Raw genomic sequence first — 18,621 nt, forward strand, 5'->3', positions numbered from 1 at the left:
AATTAATAATACTATCATTTGGAGTTTATGACCGAAAACCACCATGCGATTATGAAAGGAGCCGCAGTGAAGTTATCCGAGAATTTTCACCATCTGGTGTTCTTTTGCATGCTCTGACGTTACACATTACATGGGCCTCTATCATTTCGACTTCATTGAAATGGGACCACCGCAGCTGGGACAGAACCGGCGACCTTTGGTTTATAAGCCGGGAACCATTGCCATCGTTGCACCGAGGCGGACCGAATGCATAAAGAAAGTGAAAATAAATATGCTTGCACGTTTCCTCAAACGCAAAACTACTGCTTCTTTTTTTAGTCATAGTAAGGGTAAATCAATATTGTTTTATTAGCGTGTGTAATGAACAGACTGGACAGCTGGGTTGTCGAGAAAGAAGTAAACCCCATTGTTTATTCTGCGTTGGTAGTTATAGTCAAGGTGGAAAGGGTTAGATAAGGTGAGGGCCAGGAGTAGGCACGAGGCAATCATGCCTGTAGATAGCACATGTGCCTTCATCAGATATGATACATCCTCCTTCCAAACAGTTGACGAAATTAATGCCGCTGGCTTGTTTGCTGGAACTGCTTCTCATAACCCAGATGGTCTGGCGGCCGCGTCTGTCGTCGACTGCGTCTCAGTGGTTGAGGCGACGGCTGCTGAGCTTCCGCGGGCGAGGCTGCGATGGTCGATGACGCCTCACATTGAATTTGATTGATTTGTGGAGTTTAACGTCCCAAAACCACCATTTGGTTATGAGAGACGCCGTAGTGGAGGGCTCCGGAAATTTTGACCCCCTGGGGTTCTTTAACGTGCACCCAAATCTGAGTACACGGGCCGCCTCACATTGAAATGGAATGTGGTTGTTGGCAAAATTTTCGTCGTCTGATGAACCAACACTATATGATTTCTTCGTCACCAGAAGGTGCCGACGGTTGCGCCTCAGCAGGTTGTTGTTCTCTAGGCGTACGTAGAAGGACCGTGGGCCGGCTGATCCGATCACTTCAGCTTTCGTTGCCCATGATGTCCCATTCAAGCGAACCACGTCATTGTCGCAGAGGCCAGGTAGGGTGAGCCTATGATGACTTCTCTGCCGGTGTTTCTTGACAAGTGTTGCTGACACTTGATTGAAGTCCGGCAATCGTGCGCGCAGCCGCCTTCCTTGCAAGAGTTCGCCCGGAGACCGGCCATCTTCAACAAGATTCGCCCTATAATTCAACAAGCCCAGCCAGAAACACTGTCCTGCAGCTTTTGTTTTCTTTAGGATGCGTTTTACAACTTGTACACCATTTTCTGCGAGCCCGTTCGATTGCGGGTACTGCGGGGTTAATTTCACATGCTTAAAGTCGTAACGCTTTGTGAAAATATTGAACTCTTGGCTGCTAAACTGTGGGCCATTATCAGTACAAACCTCGGTTGGTATGCCGTACCTTAAAAATATTGCACTCAGTCTGTCGATGACAGTACTGGCTGTTGTATCGGGCAGTCTCCACCTCAGGGAAATTGGACAACAAGTCATAGGCGCATAAATAATGTCTTCCCGAGTACTAAAAAAGATCGACACCGATACGGTACCATGGCTGAGTAGGCGTTGGTTGCATTATTAAAGGCTCCGATGGCTGCTTATAAGCGTATGTCTTGCAAGTTGGACTTCTTTCGATCAAGGACTTAACTTCCAAGTTTATATTGTCACGGGGTCGTGACGTGGCCGAAGACAGGAGACTTCGTGTTGGGATTTAACTGTTTATTTGGGCGAACCTGTGCCCGGTAAACGAAAAGTCCAATTACAGCAGCAGTCTCGCACAGATAGCAGTCTCGGACTGATAGCGGCGAACGGAGCGTCGGCCTTCGATCAACAACTGACAAGCGGCGAAGCGCGTCGGCATTTATACTCTTGCCATCGAATGTTCTAGCGTTATCGCTGCCGGTGGCGTAGGTTCCAGAACAATCTGTACTGTTCGCACAGTGGGCGTGATCTTATAGAAATGATCTACTACAGTCCGGAACCTTCTCGAAAACTGCAGGCGCGGTTTTCGCTGAGAATCGTGTGGTGTTTTGGGATGATAACAAAAACTTGGGAAATGAAACTTGGCATTATTAGGCCAGTAAACCATTTGTCTTGCTCTAGCTTTACACTTTACCTTGCCAAGGTGGCCTGCGTAGATCCGTTTCAACATGTCGCTACGCATGCTTGTCGGTATCACCACTTTAGTGCCTTTCAATAGTATGCCATTTACTACGGATAGCTCGGCGCCCACAGGTTTCAGGGGGCCATCAACAGGCTCTCCTTTGGCAAGCTTTCTTCGCACTGTGCCAAGATATGAATCAAGAGTTGTTTCCTGTGCAAGTTATCTAGCTGTCGTTTCGCTTACGAGTGCTGATACGACCGTGACGGCATGAATCTCGACGTCACTCGTGCCTGCAGCTTCCTTGATTCCAGGAACATGTTATCGGGGCAGCATATCAGCAAGGGCCATCTGTTTACCAGGAATGTACGTCAGCGTGTAATCATATTTCATCAATCTGAAGAAAAATCGTTGCACTCTGGGTGGCATATCGCTTATGTCTTTCTTTGATATGTCTATCAGCGGACTGTGATCATTCTCGAGGAGGGTGGGGTGGCCATAAACAAAATGATTCAATTTTTCACAACCAAAAACTGAGGCCAAAGCCTCTTTATCAATCTGTGAATATCTTTGCTCCGATTCTGTTAAAGCTCTCGATGCATAGGCTACCGGCTGCCAGCAGTCTACATAACGTTGCAGAAGTGCCGCGCTGACCCCACTTTGAGAGGCATCTGCAGTTACCTTTGTCTCCCGATTTGCATCAAATACAGCAAGCACTGGGGCATTAATAAAATCCCGGCACATAGCCTGCCATTCGCTTTCATGGCTTGGTGTCCAGTCAAAGAAGGCACCACGTTTCATGACGATGGAGGCGGAAATGTTGTAGGCCCGTGTGCTCAGATTTGGGTGCACGTTAAAGAACCCCAGGTGGTCTAAATTTCTGGAGCCCTCCACTACGGCGTCTCTCATAATCATATAGTGGTTTTGGGACGTTAAACCACACATATCAATCAACCACGTTTCATGAGAGAACGTAAAGTAGACGTACGCTGTGAGAGAGCTGGTAGGTACTTGCTGAAGTAGTTAACTACTCCCAGTAGCCTTTGGACAGCCAATTTGTCCTGAGGTCTTAACATTTTCAAAAGACCATCAACAAGATCAGGATTCGGCCTAATACCCTTGTTGCTAATGATGTCACCCAAAAAGAGCACTTCTTGTTGACCGAAGCGACATCTAGATGCATTGAAGGTAAGGCATGCTTTTTCAGCTGTTTCTAATGCTCTGCGCAGCCTCTCACCGTGCTCAGTCCTGGTCCTCCCCAAATTAACACATCGTGTACATACACGCATACACCAGCAAGACCATCAAAAACCTCGTTAAGGGCCTTTTGAAACACTTCGCTCGCCGACGCTATACCGAATGGTAGACGAAGAAAGTGATACCGGCCGAAAGGTGTCGCGAATGTGCATATCTTCGACGATTGTTCGTCTAGTGCGATTTTATGAAATACCGCATTTGCATCGAGCCGCGAAAAGAACTTCGCGCCTGCCAAGTCTGCTTCAATATCCTCTTGGTTTGGCATTTGGTAGAGTACCCTCTTGATGTTTTCGTTGATGCGTCTAGGCTCTATGCAGACCCGCAATTTGCCGTCTTTCTTTAGTACAATGACAAGGGGGCTTACCCAATCTTTGGGGCTGCTGACCTTCTGGATGATGCCCTCTTTTTCCATTCTGTCCAGTTCAGTACGTGGAGGCTCACGCAGGGACAGGGGAACCCTCCGAGCTGGCTGGGCGACTGGCACGGCATCCTTGTGCAGCTGAATCTTGTATTCACGTGAAGCGCATCCTGTTCCTTGGAAAAGACGAGGAAACTCCTTGACAGTTTCTTCAGTGCCATTCGTCGTCACGTTGTCAACAGCCCGCTGTACGATTTCAAGCTTCTCGCTGGTGTCCAATCCTAAATAGTGCTGTGGTCCTTCTTTACTACAAAAAATTCTGCGCACGCCTTGCGACCACCAATCTCGATAAGCGCTGAAAACTTGCCGATGCGCTTGATCATGTTGCCACCATATGATCTCGAAACTGCGCTACTGGGCAGACGGGTTCTCGTCTTGAGCTTGCGAAACATCGAAAGTGGCAGAACATTGGCCTGCGATCCTGTGTCCACCTTAAAGGGGATGTACTTGCCACCAACGCATGCGTTCACACGCCAGTCTCTCTCTCCGCTTGCGCAGCTGCTGGTGACATTCAGTACTTCGAAGTCGTCGCTCTAATGTTGCACTTCATACACGCGCTCTTTCTCACTGCAACAAGACGCGAAGTGGTTGCGGCCATTACACGAGTAACATACTTTTCTGTACGTCGGGCAGCATCTGTAGGCATGCCTTCGGTTGCAACGATTGCATTTTAGGTCGCTCCTGGACCCTCTAGGGGTGCTCTTACTCGCTGTGACAGCATTCATATGAAGTTCTTCGTTTGTTTTCTGCCAGAAAAAATTTTGACGAGTTGATGTTTCTGCCGCCTTGCAAAGAGTGATTACTTTTTCCCAAGGTCAAGGTTTTGTCCCTGAGCATCTTTTCTCGAAGCCTTGGCGAGTTTACTCCAAAAACAATTTGGTCTCGCACCACGTCATCCGCCATGGTCCCGAAGTTGCAGTGCTGTACTTGTTTTTTAAGCTCGTGTAGAAACTGCTCAAAGGACTCCGCCTCACCTTAACTGCGGTAACGGAACACATATCGCTCGTGTATTTCATTTCGTTGCTCCAGGCAGTATTCTTCGCATTTGGCAATTACCGTGTTGAAATCCTCCTTGTTTTCTTCACCGCTGAACACAAAATTGTAGAGAACGTCCAAGGCTTCCTCCCCCGCAACGCTGAGGAGCAGGGCCGTTTTCGCTGCTTCCGACCTCTGGTTAGCTTGGCATGCCATCGTTCGCAGAAAAAAACTCAAACTGCTGACAAAACCGCGTCCAGTTCCTTCCTCCATCAGCTTTCAAACGTAGCGGTTCAGGCGGCCTCAGGTGATTCATGTCGTTGTTTACACGTTGCCCATTTCTGACACCATGTTTCATTCGCGTGTGTAATGAACAGACTGGACAGCTGGGTTGTCGAGAAACAAGTGAGCCCCATCGTTTCATCTGCGTTGGTAGTTATAGTCGAAGGTGGAAAGGAATAGAAAAGGTGAGTGCCAAGAGTACGCACGAGGCAATCATGCATGTAAATAGCACATGTGCTTTTGTCAGATATCAAACAAAAATGAATTACGCATCGCACTGCAAAGATAATGCATCGTAGATTTGTTAGCATTGGTATTGTTTTAAAGTCTACAGAAATTTTAGATATAAAACAATGTGAAGGGACTCCGATAAGTTTCCATAATACTACATTGTCGAAGCTGTTTACAGGCAAACGACGCCGTTTCACGCATTCGTTTTAAACGAAGGAAGTGCATCAGTTTACCAAACTTATTATTCTCTTTGAACCGCGCATCTCAAATTCACTCGCCGTTTTTTGTTCTTACGTAAACCAAATGAAACACAATGACGCTCAATAAAAAAAAGAGTTCTGCACATACGCGTTTCGATTAGTTGATCCAGCTAAGCGCACTCACCTATAAATGTCCTCTATGACCTCTAGAATTATACGAAGTGTGAATTCAGTACAGTATATCTTATCAAGTCGCATGAGCTCACGGGCTTCTAAACAAAATTATGTGATTCCTACCTCTAATGCACCTTTAGAAGAAAAAAGAGAAGTAGAAGGGAGGTAGGTCACTATAGAAGGTTACCTGTTTTGGAGGAAGGTCCCCTTGATATGCATAATCGTCAGGTTTTTCGATTGGTTGAAACAGACAGTATTGTGCTCCTCCTTCAGGGCCTGCCGTATCTTTCCGCGAGGCATCATTAACCGTGAAGTAGTGGCCTCGCATGGAGAATGATATGTAGAGGAACACGTTCGCGTGCTTCTTCAGATACCGCAGGCAGTCCAAATTTCTTACCTAGAAACATTGAGGAGAAGTGATCCCAATCTTAGTCGATGAGCAAAAAAATTAAATCGTGTTTCAGAGCGTATAAGGCCCAGTGTTAAGCCATAAAACACCTAAGTCGAACCTATTACCTTACGATCAATAATCTGCAATCTCTGACCTTTAACTTAAGCCGTCATAGTATAATTTCGGGGAAAACGGTTAATTTGCTGATGCTATTTGGTATGTGTTGCGGTGGCCCGCCACGGTGGTCTAGTGGTTAAGGTACTCGGCTGCTAACCCGCAGGTCGCGGGATCAAATCCCGGCTGTGGCGGCTGCATTCCCGATGGAGGCGGAAATGTTGTATGCCCGTGTACTCAGATTTAGGTGCAGGTTAGAGATCCCCAGGTGGTCGGAATTTCCGTAGCCCTCCACTACGGCGTCTTTCATAACCATATGATGGTTTTGAGACGTTAAACCCCACAAATCAATCGGCATGTGTTATGGTGATCTTGAACCTCACAGCGGCAGTTAAAAAACTAAAAAAGAAAACGTAAGTTTTATTACTTCTTCATAGATATTGCTACGACACGACATTAAAACATGCCGTCAATAGAGCATTTGAACGTGTACTGCACGTTGATATAACAGATCTTGCACTATTTCGTTTTTTTCGCTGCCTAAAAGCTACAGCAGGGTTCAACGCGGTTGCCCACGCGTTGTCGCTTGGTGGCACATCACCTTCTCGATGATTAACGTCCGTAATAAATATTTATGCTACGCGGTAGAGTGAAATTAGAACAGGAAATCCCTAGTCGTTCTTTCGTGATTTAGAAAGGGTGTCCCTTTGTGCATATTTTGAACATGCGTGCTTTTCTTAAACATAATTTTCGTGGCTCGAAACTCTTTTGTTTTGCGAAAGCAACTAGCGAGTGAAAAATCACACGCAAACCCCTCATGTGCCCTCAGTGATTATGGTCGATTTTCTCAAAAAATTTTCATGTACTAAAGTCACAACGCTCTTCTAGATTGAGCCTCGTATAAAAATTTGTCAGATAGGGCAGTCCGAAGACGCTGTCCACATTTTTAGGAACACTTTCAGCTCCTACTATTTTGTTATGTCATGTGTTTGTCATGCTTGTCAATAAGCTTAAAAGCTGCGGGTTAAGGTCTTCAGAAAGTTTAATTTGTTCGGCAAACCTACAGTTACTTTGTTAACGTGAAATGAACGCCAGTCATGTACTGAGGTCTGAACGGTTATTCGGTAAGCTTTCCACTTTTGGAGCTCTCAGCCTTTTCAGCATCCTTCGAGGCAAATGTAAGAGAATAGTGACAACTGGTGCGCTCTAATGCAAATGAATATGTATTTATATGAAATATGTTATGTATTTATATGAAATATTGCATAGGAACGTGTTAGTGTAAGAGTTCAATTAATTGTAATTGAGTAGCAGAGTCTTTGCTATTTTTGTTTAGGTTCACAATTTTAATATGGTGACATTGGGCATTGATTGTTTGTTGTGGTAGTAATACACGAGCCGTAATTCTGAAATAGCTAAAATGGAAGACTGAACAAACACTAGCCAATTTGATGGAAAGCATTGACCACATTCGACGATTTATTGTGGGAAAAGCTGCGTCACATTTCGCAAAAGAAGCAAGACAAGCATTGCAAGACGCTCGGAAGTGAAGAATTCGCTTTGCAATAATTGTGACCTGTGGCTACTAAATATTTTATTCAGTAGCTTGTGGCTACCAAATAAAAGAGTTGATGAGTGTTTGTGATGAAGTTTGGTAAATTTCCAGCCGTTTTCTAACTTTCAATTGAATTATCTCAAAACGTCGTTTTCTACTGTTTCAGCACCATTATATTATGTTCCACGTATTCTAAAATAACACGATATATTTTTTGCTATATATACCTACTGAAGCTGAATTAAAGCTATGCAGTTTAGAAGTTATGTGGTACAAATTTCTGATGAAGCCAAATAAATGAAAACATGAGTAGAAGTGTTGAAAAATTCCTAAAAGTTTTATTGTTATGCTGATCCTAATAGATTTTCTCGAAATAAAAGATGAGAAAAAAAGTCGCTGGATATTGATGTGCAGATTAGGTAAATATCTCTTTTAGCCTATAAGAAAGCGCTAGCTAAAAAAATGGCAAAAAATGCCTGGAACGTATACAGCTTACCTGGTGCCGTACAAATGTATGTCCTAGCTGTAGTAGTAAATGGTGAGAACACAGAAAAAGCGGTGTGATAGCAAGATGAGTGTCAGTTACCAGACGCAGAGCTTGAGCTAAGGCTGCAATCTTCAAGCCAGATTAAGGTTTGTTGAAGGACGAGAGTAAGTGGAGAACGCCGTGCTAAAGGGCCACTCACCAGGCCCCATACCAAATTTTAGTTACAGTGGAAGTAGTTGGGTGTCCGATGTGGAACATTTTGCCACGCTAGCATAGACGCGGTAGAGTATATGAGCACAATGAGTGCGCGAACGCGAAGGAGCGTTCCACAGCGGTCGTCTGCTCAATGCGTTGACCGCGAGGACACCAACGCATGCAAAATTCTGGCACGTTAGCCCCGCATCTCGTAGCATATTACGGGAAAAAATGAAAGAAAACGCGCACAATTTTTATTGCGTCTCATTATTTCTTTTTCAAGCTTTATAATTTTATTAAAGCAGCGAGAACTTAAACTACGCATGTTGAGTTAAATAATTTTTGCCATGTCACGTGGTATACGGTTGACAACGTCAGAGCAGACTCGTCTACGTAGAGACCAACGTCACTGCATTTCCGTGTACGTAGAGGCATTCCTACGCCTACGCCATGCCCTCATTCTCTACGCGTGCACCGGCAGAAGAGAGGGGGAGCAGCTTTCATCTTGAAATTCGACCCGATTCCGTGGCACGAAGCGTTGAAAAGTTTGGCAGACGTGATCATGAGCGCCTCGTCTATGCATTGCGCTTGTCAGCTCAAAATTGCCAAACCTGGTGAGTGGCCCTTTGAGGTCAGGTGAAGCACGTGTGTGGCACTGGAATATTTTGGGGGCAAAGCTCCTTGAGGTTGAGGCTTGCTTGGTGCTGTGAGCAGTAGCCGTGATGACTATGATGAGGGCGCTCACGATCAGGGACAATGACCGGCTTGTTCTGTATATGACGTCTCTATATGCTCTACGAAGCGATTCGTAGACTCCGTCTTTGCCAACTCAGCCTATATCCGGTACCACAGAGCAGTAATAAGGAAAACAGAACACCCTTGACAGATCAACGTTACATATCATTCATGAGCAATAAATCTTGTACAGAGCTGTCTCACTTATTAACGTGCTTCAGTGGCCAATGCCTACAGGTGATTTACGGTAACACCGAACGACACTGAACGATCCCAGTTCTTCACCTACTCTTCATCTCTCAAGTCAAAGTAATGTCCAATGACTATAACTGCATTACGTAGAGCAGAAAGTTCCGCAGCCGTCGATGTCATCTGGTGAAATAACCAAATCTTCATTGTTGTCGCTGTCACAGAAAAGATCATCGGCCCTTCAGACCTATTCGTTTTAGTTGAAACGTCAATCGATATATGGTTGTGCTCACTGTGCTTATCATAATACAAGAGAAGAGAAAGCTGCTCTAGCACTGGAGACGAGAATCGGGCTTTTGACCGTATGCCTGGAACCATTAGTTTAACCTGTGGATGTCATAGACCATAGGGAACTTGAAATGCTGGATGAAGTTGTATATCCCATGGGTATACGTGTACGATACAAGACTAATTGGAAAAAAGTCCACGAGGTCGGTTTTCTGGTAGTGAGGCTAGATGATGGGCAGGGGCGTAAGTAAGATGCCTCAGGTGTGCTCTGAGCACCTCCATTGCAATATGCGTCTTTAGCGGGTAGCCATTTGCAATCGCAATTGTCTTAGCTGTAGACGGACATCGGTATCCCCAGAAAAACTCACAGATACATAACCTGAATGTTTTCAAGAGCGCGAATGCAGGTTCTGCAGGTATTGGCCAAATCAGGCAAGCTGTACTGCAAATAGCCGAGAAAAAGTGTCATGTACAATTCCATGATTGCATTTACTGAAATACTCCAGGTTCTTCCTCCGAGATATTGAATAGGTTAGCAATGTTTGTTAGCCGCTTCTTCAAGTAGGCCACATGTGGGCCTCAGCAGACGTTTCTACCAACGAAGACACCTGGAAATCTGTGATTCTTGAGATATGCTATTACTTGGACGTCAATAGATGTAACGTATGGTCCCATTGGCTTTCGACTAAAAGCAATCATTATTCCGCTGACAAGAACACCAGACCCTGTTCATTGAGATTCACTGATACCAACGTCACCACTTTCTGAATCCTTGCGCGTACCTGACATCTTCTCACGCCAGATTCCCAGACGCAGATGTCGTCAGCGTAGAGACATTGATCATTGTCGGTAGTTGTTTCACACAAAAACAATGAGAACGAGGTTGAAGATGGCAAGGTTGAAGACGCCATCTCACGGAACTCCACAATGCATGGGGTGTTGGGAGGTTCGACCATCTGTATTGTTCGCAAGTGTGGTCCGCCGATGTAAATAAATACGTCTCCAACAATACAGTTATCCACCTAGGCCATCAGACTCAAAGGTTTCGAGGATAGCGTCATGAAAAACTTTGTCGTAAGCGTCTTTCATATCAAGGAACATGGCAACAGGTCATTCCTAACAGGCCTTTTGATGTTCAACATACGTGACAAGATCGATAACATTGTCGATGGAACAACGGTGACGGCGAAAACAAGCCATGTCGTTCGAATTTGTGTCGTAGTATTCAAGATACCAATGAATCCTGGCAAAGATCATTCGCTCGATTACCTTTCCAACACAACTTGAAAGTGCGATCAGTCAGTAAGAGGTGATGTCAAGGAGAGATTTGCTAGGCTTAAGAAGCGATACCAAACAGCTCCAAGGCAGCCCTTCAAAGCTTGGTACTCGCCTTACGCCGGGACCTCATGAGCAACTAGTGTTGGAAATTAGAAAGCTGCTCCACCACCAGTTCGACGAAGGACACGAAATCACGTTTCAGTGGCTTCTTAGTCACTGCTGCATAGTGAGCAACGAAAATGCCAATGCAGCTGCTCGATCAGCACCCGAAGATGGTGAAGAATCTATTCAATTCTCAAGGCCTAATGCTGTACTGAAAATCCAAAAATTTGCTATTGAAGAAGTAAAATCCCTGTGGTACGCTGAGTGCTTATGGCACACACGACTGCATAGGCTGGACACGTCTCGTAGGCTTTGGCCTCCGTCCAGACTCTCTAAACTTGAGACAACGGTGGTTTGCCGGCTGTGGCGTGGCGTCGCTTTCAGCAAAGTTTTCACCTTCTGAATTGGCATGGAAGAAAGTGCCGCTTGTGATCATTGCGGCAGCGATGAAACAATAGAGCACTTTCCCTGTCACTGCCCTCGCTACAGCGTGCAAAGACGGCCGCTAGCTGCTGCATTAACTCGCCTTGAAGAAAGACCTTTGTCAGAACATTCAGTGCTTGAAAGCCGACATGATCTGTCTTCACACTGAAAATCAGTGAAGGCCTTACTGAAGTATTTGCATGGTAGTGGCCTACTTAATCTGCAAAAGCACCCCAGGTCACTGTTTTCTTTTTCGCTTGTCTATATTGCTCTTCGCTTTCTTTCTTATCTTTCTATCCCTTTCACTTAGTGCAAGGTAGCTATTCGGATGCTCCAATTTCTGATTAACCTCCCTGCTTTTCCCTTCTTTTAATCTTCGTCTCTCTCTCTCTCAGAATTAAGTGTTTTAATATTATTATTAATAAGAAAAATAATATTAATACCTTTTATTTCTTCAAACAAAAGAGTACCCGCAGGGGCGCCTGCGCAAGTAGGCGTTTGGTGTGTAGCGACACCACGGATCCGAGATAACAGGGGAGTTTCTACTACCTCCCACGCCTAGCCGTGCGTAGCTTTGCCGTGTCCGGGGAAAAGGGGATCCCGGGGGTTGAGCCGACGCTGGGTGATTGGACCTTTAAGGCCCCCCGGCAGAGGCAACACACCCCTTTGGCCCCAGCTTCACGTAGATGGCACCCCTGGGCTGACCCACCCAGGGGAAATCGGCAGTCGCCTTTTCCCATCTCTCTCTCCCCCACACCTTCCTCTTTTCTCCTCTTTAAAACTATCCTGTCTTCTAATTTCTTGTGTTACTTCCCCATTTTCATGGGCGGCTTGGGTTAACCTTGTGCAACTAGCCAACCTTGGCCTACGCGCATTATGTTATCGAAGTGGTGTACGGCTGTCGTCTGCATTTCATGAACCTTGTAGCGTCCCCTCGTTGGGCTCCGTGGTGGGTGGCCACCATCGTTACTGAATTACATTCCTCTATCATGCAGAGAAGCTTTCCACTCCTCAATGATCATGCCGCTGCAAAGCGCGTACGCACCAAAGAATTTTCCTTTTTCAGCCGAACCAAAGAAGTATTCCCTCTCCCCGTTCATAGTATCCCGGTCCCAGACAGCCACATTAGGTGATGGCTACAAAGTTACAAAAATGGCTAGTGGTGACCTTCTTTTAGGACTCCGTGACAAAACACAATTTGACAAACTAAAGAACCTTGCAACATTTGTTCAAATTCCCATCAGCGTAACACCTCATCGATCCATGAACTCTGCACGTGGAGTTGTTTCTGACACAGACCTGCTTGATCTGACGGAGGCTGAACTCCTGGAGGGCTGGAAAGAACAGAATGTGACCAATGTGAAGCGAATCGTCATCCGAAGGAACAATCAGGAAACCCCCACGAAACACTTGCTACTGACCTTTGCCACCAGTGAACTACCACAAATAATAGAAACTGGCTATACAAAGACTTCGATCAGACCCTACATACCAAACCCCGCCGATGTTACCAGTGTCAAAGGTTCGGCCATGGCTCTCAGAGCTGTCGTGGTCGACCTGCTTGTGCCAAATGCATGGCCCAAGGCCACATCTCTGACAAATGTAATGAAACCCTACATTGTGTAAACTGCGACGGAGACCACGCGTCATATTCACGTTCTTGTCCACAGTAGAAAAAAAGACATTATTACACTGAAGATTCTCAAAATATCTCCTTCAAGGAAGCACGCCGAAGGTGTTCGGCTTTTCACGGCATAACTTACGCTGATGCGGCGCGTCAGGGGGCAGCGTCGCATCACCCTCCGCCACTACCTAGGCCCACGCAATGTGAGCCATCGGGTGTGGTTGCCGCCCCCATGGTGGAAGCAGCCGAGCCTGCTCCACCTACCAAGCCAGAGCCTCAGGCGACTCCTGGGTTGTCGGGTCGACCGACCACTTCTCACCAGGCGAGGTCGCAAATACCCAACAGCAGCTCGCGTACGTGGGCGTCCAGTGCTTCACGTGAGGCAATGGACACAAACACGGTACCTCAGGTGCCGGAAATGCGGCGTGGCTCCCTAGAGCGCGCTAAAAAAACCAAGAAACCAATAACAGGGCCCGACGACGGCCCTGCTACTTAAGTTACAATTTCCCACTTGAACAGCCACTTTATTTCCGTACACACAGCACCACTATCCATCAAATATGGCACCCGCAGGGGTGCCTGCGCAAGTAGGCGTTTGGTGTGTAGCAACACCACGGACCCAAGCTAGCGGGGGGATTTCGGCTCCCTCCCACGCCTATCCATGCGTGGCTTTGCCGTGTCCGGGGAAAAGGGGATCCTGGGGGTTGAGCCGATGCTGGGTGATTGGAACTTTAAGGCCCCCCGGCAGAGGCAACACACCCGTTTGGCCCCGGCTTCACGTAGACGGCACCCCTGGGCTGACCCACCCAGAAAAAATAGGCAGTCACCTTTTCCTATCTCTCTCCCCTACAACTTCGTCTTTATCTCTCTTTTTTAGTCTGTCCTGTCTACTTCTCTCTTCTGTTTACTTCCAATTTTCTTAATGGCAAGGGTTAACCTTGTGTAATTACTCAACCTTGAGTAGTTATATTTGGTTATAGTGGCAATGTACGGCTGGCGTCTGCAGCCTTATGCTATTAAGTGCTTCAGCGTCCCCTGGTTGGACTCCATGGTGGGTGGTCGCCATTGGTGCCGAAAAAAAGTACACTACTATGGGAACACCTGCATTTCCCTGTCTCCTAGATCGTCCTCCGCCTAAGAGGGGATGCACCGATGACATATCAATTTTCAGCCAGCCCAGACAATGCTTTCTTAAATTCCATGTTGTGCACAGCAAAAATTCAACAAAACAAGCCAGAGCCATATCTTCATTTCTTGTTGCGAAATCTCTGACTAATGTCTTTGGCCCAGGATACAAGGTTACAAAGATGGCTAGCGGAGACCTTCTTCTTGAGCTGCCTAAAAAACATCACTATGAAAAACTTGGCAGTCTCGTAGCATTTGGTGATATCGCAGTATCCGTTTCACCTCATAGATCAATGAACACCACACGCGGAGTTGTTTCAGAAGCAGACCTTCTTGAATTGTGTGAACAGGAACTGCTTGAAGGGTGGAAAGAGCAAAATGTCATGGATGTGAAATGAATCGTCATCAGACGCGACAACAAAGAAATACCTACCAAACATTTAATACTCACTTTCGCATCTAGCACACTGCCTTCATCTATAGACACAGGCTACATCAAACTTTCTGTCCGTCCCTACATTCCCAATTCAAGGCGGTGTTATAAATGTCAACGATTTGGTCATGGCTCGCAGAACTTCCGCGGTCAGGAAACTTGTGCAAAATGTGGTAGCCACGGCCACCCATCTGATAACTGTGTTACTACGCCTCATTGCGTGAATTGTGACGGGGAACACGCCGCGTATTCGCGTTCGTGTCCTAACTGGAAGATAGAAAAAGAAATAATCACTCTTAAAGTCAAAGAAAACATCACATTCAAAGAATCAAGACGAAGATCGTCGCCATTTTACGGCGTAACATATGCTGACGCGGCACGTCAGGGGGGAACGCCGCACCAGCCCTCGCAACCCCTTCGGCCAGCGCAGAGTGAGCCATTGGCTGGGGCGCCTGCCCCAAAGGCGGCAGTAGTTCAGTCTACTCCGCCTCCAAGCAAATTGAGGCCGGAGACTCCAGGGTCCTCTGGTCTCAAGGCCTCACCTCACCAGGCGAGGCCTAAAATCCAAACCACCAGCTCGCATGTGCCGGCATCCAGTGCCTCTGAGGAGGCAATGGATACAATGGTACCCTTGGTACCAAAAGAGCGGCGCGCCTCCTTGGAGCGCGCTAAGAAAAATAAAAAACCAATAACGGGGCCGGACGACTGTCCTGCCACCTGAAATAACGAGCTCACTCCAACACAGGAAACTATTTGTACACACAGCAGCATCTCTCGTGTTTATATATGCACACAGAAATATTACAGTGGAACATCCGAGGCCTTCTTCGAAACCTTGATGACTTACAAGAACTCCTCCATGAACACAATTCAAGAGTGCTGTGTGTACAAGAGACACACTTAAAACGAACAAACACAAACTTTTTACGTAACTACGTAATCTTTCGAAAGGGTAGAGATGATGCCATGCCACCATTCGGTGGTGTAGTGGTTATAGTTATACAAGGTATAGCATGTACACAATTACCTCTTCAAACATCCCTCGAGGCGGTGGCTGTCCGAGCAGTTATTCTAAACAAACTTGTCACAGTCTGCTCTTTGTACATATCCGCACCACCGTCTTGAAAAACTTCAATTCCAGTCTTTAATAGACGAACTACCTGAACCTTATCTGGTCCTTGGGGACCTGAACGCACATAATGGTCTGTGGGGTGACTCTCGCTGTGATGCATGAGGTCGTCTCATTGAACAATTTTTCATTTCATCGGGTGCTTGTCTGTTGAATAGGAAAGAGGCAACATACTATAACCTTGCCAACAAACCTTACTCTTCCATAGACCCCAGTATCGCATCTCCTTCACTTGTACCATTACTTCAATGGAAAGTCACAAATAATCCATACGGAAGTGACCATTTCCCTTTAGTTTTGAGTACACCAATAATAAGTGGATGTCCTCTCCAGGTGTCCAAATGGCTGGTAAACAAAGCCGACTGGGAACAATTTCAAAAGCTAACTCAAATAAACTGGACTGACATATGCGGATTAGGCATAGATGAAGCTTTGCAGTACTTCACGGCTTTTCTTACCGACGCAGCAACCAAGTGCATTCCACAAACATCTGGATTGCCCGGCAAACGACACGTTTCGTGGTAGAACACTGAGTGTCAGAATGCGCGAAAGGAACAGAACAGGGCATGGAGGTTGCTGCGGAACTCGCCGACAGCGGAAAACCTTGAGAACTTTAAGAAAATAAAATCTCGAGGCAGGAGAACGCGTAGGCAGGCCAGAAAAGAAAGCTGGCACAAGTTGTTATCAGGGATAAATTCATGTACACAAAAGGCTAAAGTCTGGAACATGGTTCGTAGGGTAGCAGGAAGACAAGTACACTTACTCCCACTCGTAAACACACAGGGTGACAGCCTAGAAGATCAAGCGAACTTCCTCGGTGCGCACTACGAGCAGGTGTCTAGCTTGTCACACTACACTGAAGCTTTCCAAAGATATAAAGCAAGGACAGAAAAGCAGAAACTAGAATTCAAGTGCACAAATTACGAGGCATAAAACCAACCTTTCAACTTAGCTGAGCTACAAAGATCACTAAACATTTGCCGTAATTCCGCTCCAGGCTACGACCGTGTCACATATGAAATGTTGAAAAACCTGCCGCTCAAAACGCGAAAAACTTTACTCTCTCTATACAATGCTATCTGGCTTTCAGGCACCATACCTGCTTCCTGGAAAGAGGCTATTTTTATCCCTACTTTGAAACAGCGCAAGGACCCTTCCTCAGTTTCAAGTTATAGGCCCATTGCACTAACCAGCTGTCTTTGTAAACTTTTTGATAAAATGATAAACCGCCGACTTTTACATTTCCTTGAAACACACAATCTGCTCGACCAAGTTCAGTGTGGGCTTCGAGAGGGTATATGCACCACCGACCATCTGGTGCGTATGAAGGCACAAATCCGAGACGCTTTCGTCCACAAACAATACTTCATCTCAGTGTTTCTCGATATCGAGAAGGCCTACAACACAACATGGCGTTTTGGCAAATTAAGAGACTTGTCTCACCTGGGTGTGCGCGGTAGAATGCTTTCCATATACGAGAGTTACATGTCCAATCGGAAATTCCGTGTTCTTGTGGGCAGTATTCTCTCACAAACATTTGTGCAAGAAACGGGAGTATCGCAAGGTGGTGTACTTAGTTGTACACTTTTTATTATTAAAATTAATTCCTTGCACCTGTCCTTCCCCCACAACTTGTTCTATTCCACATATGTCGATGACGTCCAGCTTGGCTTTAAGTCATGCAACCGAGCAATGTATGAGCGGTAGGTTTAGTTAGGTTTAAACAAGGTCTCCAAATAGGCAGAGGAAAACGGATTCCGGCTGAACCCAGGAAAAAGCACGCGTGTCTTGTTCTCCCGAAAGAAAGGCATGCACGCTGAACCCGACACTGAACTTAACGGCCGACGTCTGTCTGTCAATGTGGAGCATAAATTCCTGAGCTTAATCTTGGACAACAAGTTGACCTTCGTACCACACATAAAGTATTTAAAAACAAAATGTTTAAAAGCCATGAATGTTATAAAAGTGTTGTCACGTACGACGTGGGATAGTGACGGGAAATGCCTCATTCACTTGTATAGAAGCCTCATTCGTACCCACTTAGATTATGGGGCCATTGTTTATCAGTCTGCGCCTCAAAGTGCTTTGAAGATGCTGAATCCCGTGCACCATTCGGGCATCCGCCTTTCAAGGGGTGCTTTTCGCACCAGCCCCGTAGAAAGCTTTTACGTTGAGTCAAATGAGTGGTCGCTTCATCTGCAAAGAACTTACATGTCCTTTGTATATTTCCTTTAAGTGAAAGCAGACAAGAGGCACCCCTCATACTCTACTATTAATGATTTGTCGAGCTCCATTCTGTTTCTAAACAGGCCTTCAATGAGGCAGCCCTTCTCAGTTCGCCTGAAGAGTCTAGCTGAGGACACTGGAGTGTCACTCGAACACAGTTTAATGGCTCCTGTAGCATACCTGCCACCGTGGCAGTGGCAGACTATGGATTGCGATGTGTCTTTCCTCGAAGTTACTAAACATGTGCATATTGCCCATATCCGAACATACTTCCTGGAACTTCAACACAAATACACACGTCCTGAGTTCTTTACAGATGCCTCCAAGACTAACTCCTCTGTGTCCTACGCTGCTGTCAGCCATCCTTTTCGGATGCTGGCCCTCTACATCCACGCACAAGTATCTTCACAGCGGAAGCTTACGTGATACTTGTGGCAGCTAAACACATCAAACAATTACAAATACAAGAAGCAGTAATTTATACAGACTCCCTCAGTGTGGTAACGGCTCTGCAAAGTCTTAAAAAACAAAAAACCCGGTCCTTGTCTCACTTTACTCCATTTTATGCACACTCTACACACTCAACCAACATCTTGTTGTGTGCTGGGTGCCAGGGCACCGTGAGATTCAAGGCAACATGATGGCGGATCAGCTTGCTGCATCCGTC

At 46.1% G+C, this 18,621-nt stretch overlaps 1 protein-coding gene across 1 annotated transcript in view; it reads right to left on the bottom strand.

The window, feature by feature from the left end:
- The window catches only part of LOC142772320 (uncharacterized), a 112,383-nt gene that overhangs the window by 19,507 nt on the left and 74,255 nt on the right, over positions 1-18,621 (bottom strand). Inside the window, exons 11-12 of the mRNA XM_075874520.1 lie at positions 5,848-6,057; positions 3,745-3,984 (exon numbers count right to left, since the gene is read on the bottom strand). Of these exons, the coding sequence (XP_075730635.1) occupies positions 3,745-3,984; positions 5,848-6,057 (450 nt within the window). The remainder of the gene's footprint in view (positions 1-3,744; positions 3,985-5,847; positions 6,058-18,621) is intronic.

This window comes from Rhipicephalus microplus, chromosome 9, assembly GCF_043290135.1.
Source record: "Rhipicephalus microplus isolate Deutch F79 chromosome 9, USDA_Rmic, whole genome shotgun sequence".
Classification (NCBI taxonomy): Eukaryota; Metazoa; Arthropoda; class Arachnida; order Ixodida; family Ixodidae; genus Rhipicephalus; species Rhipicephalus microplus.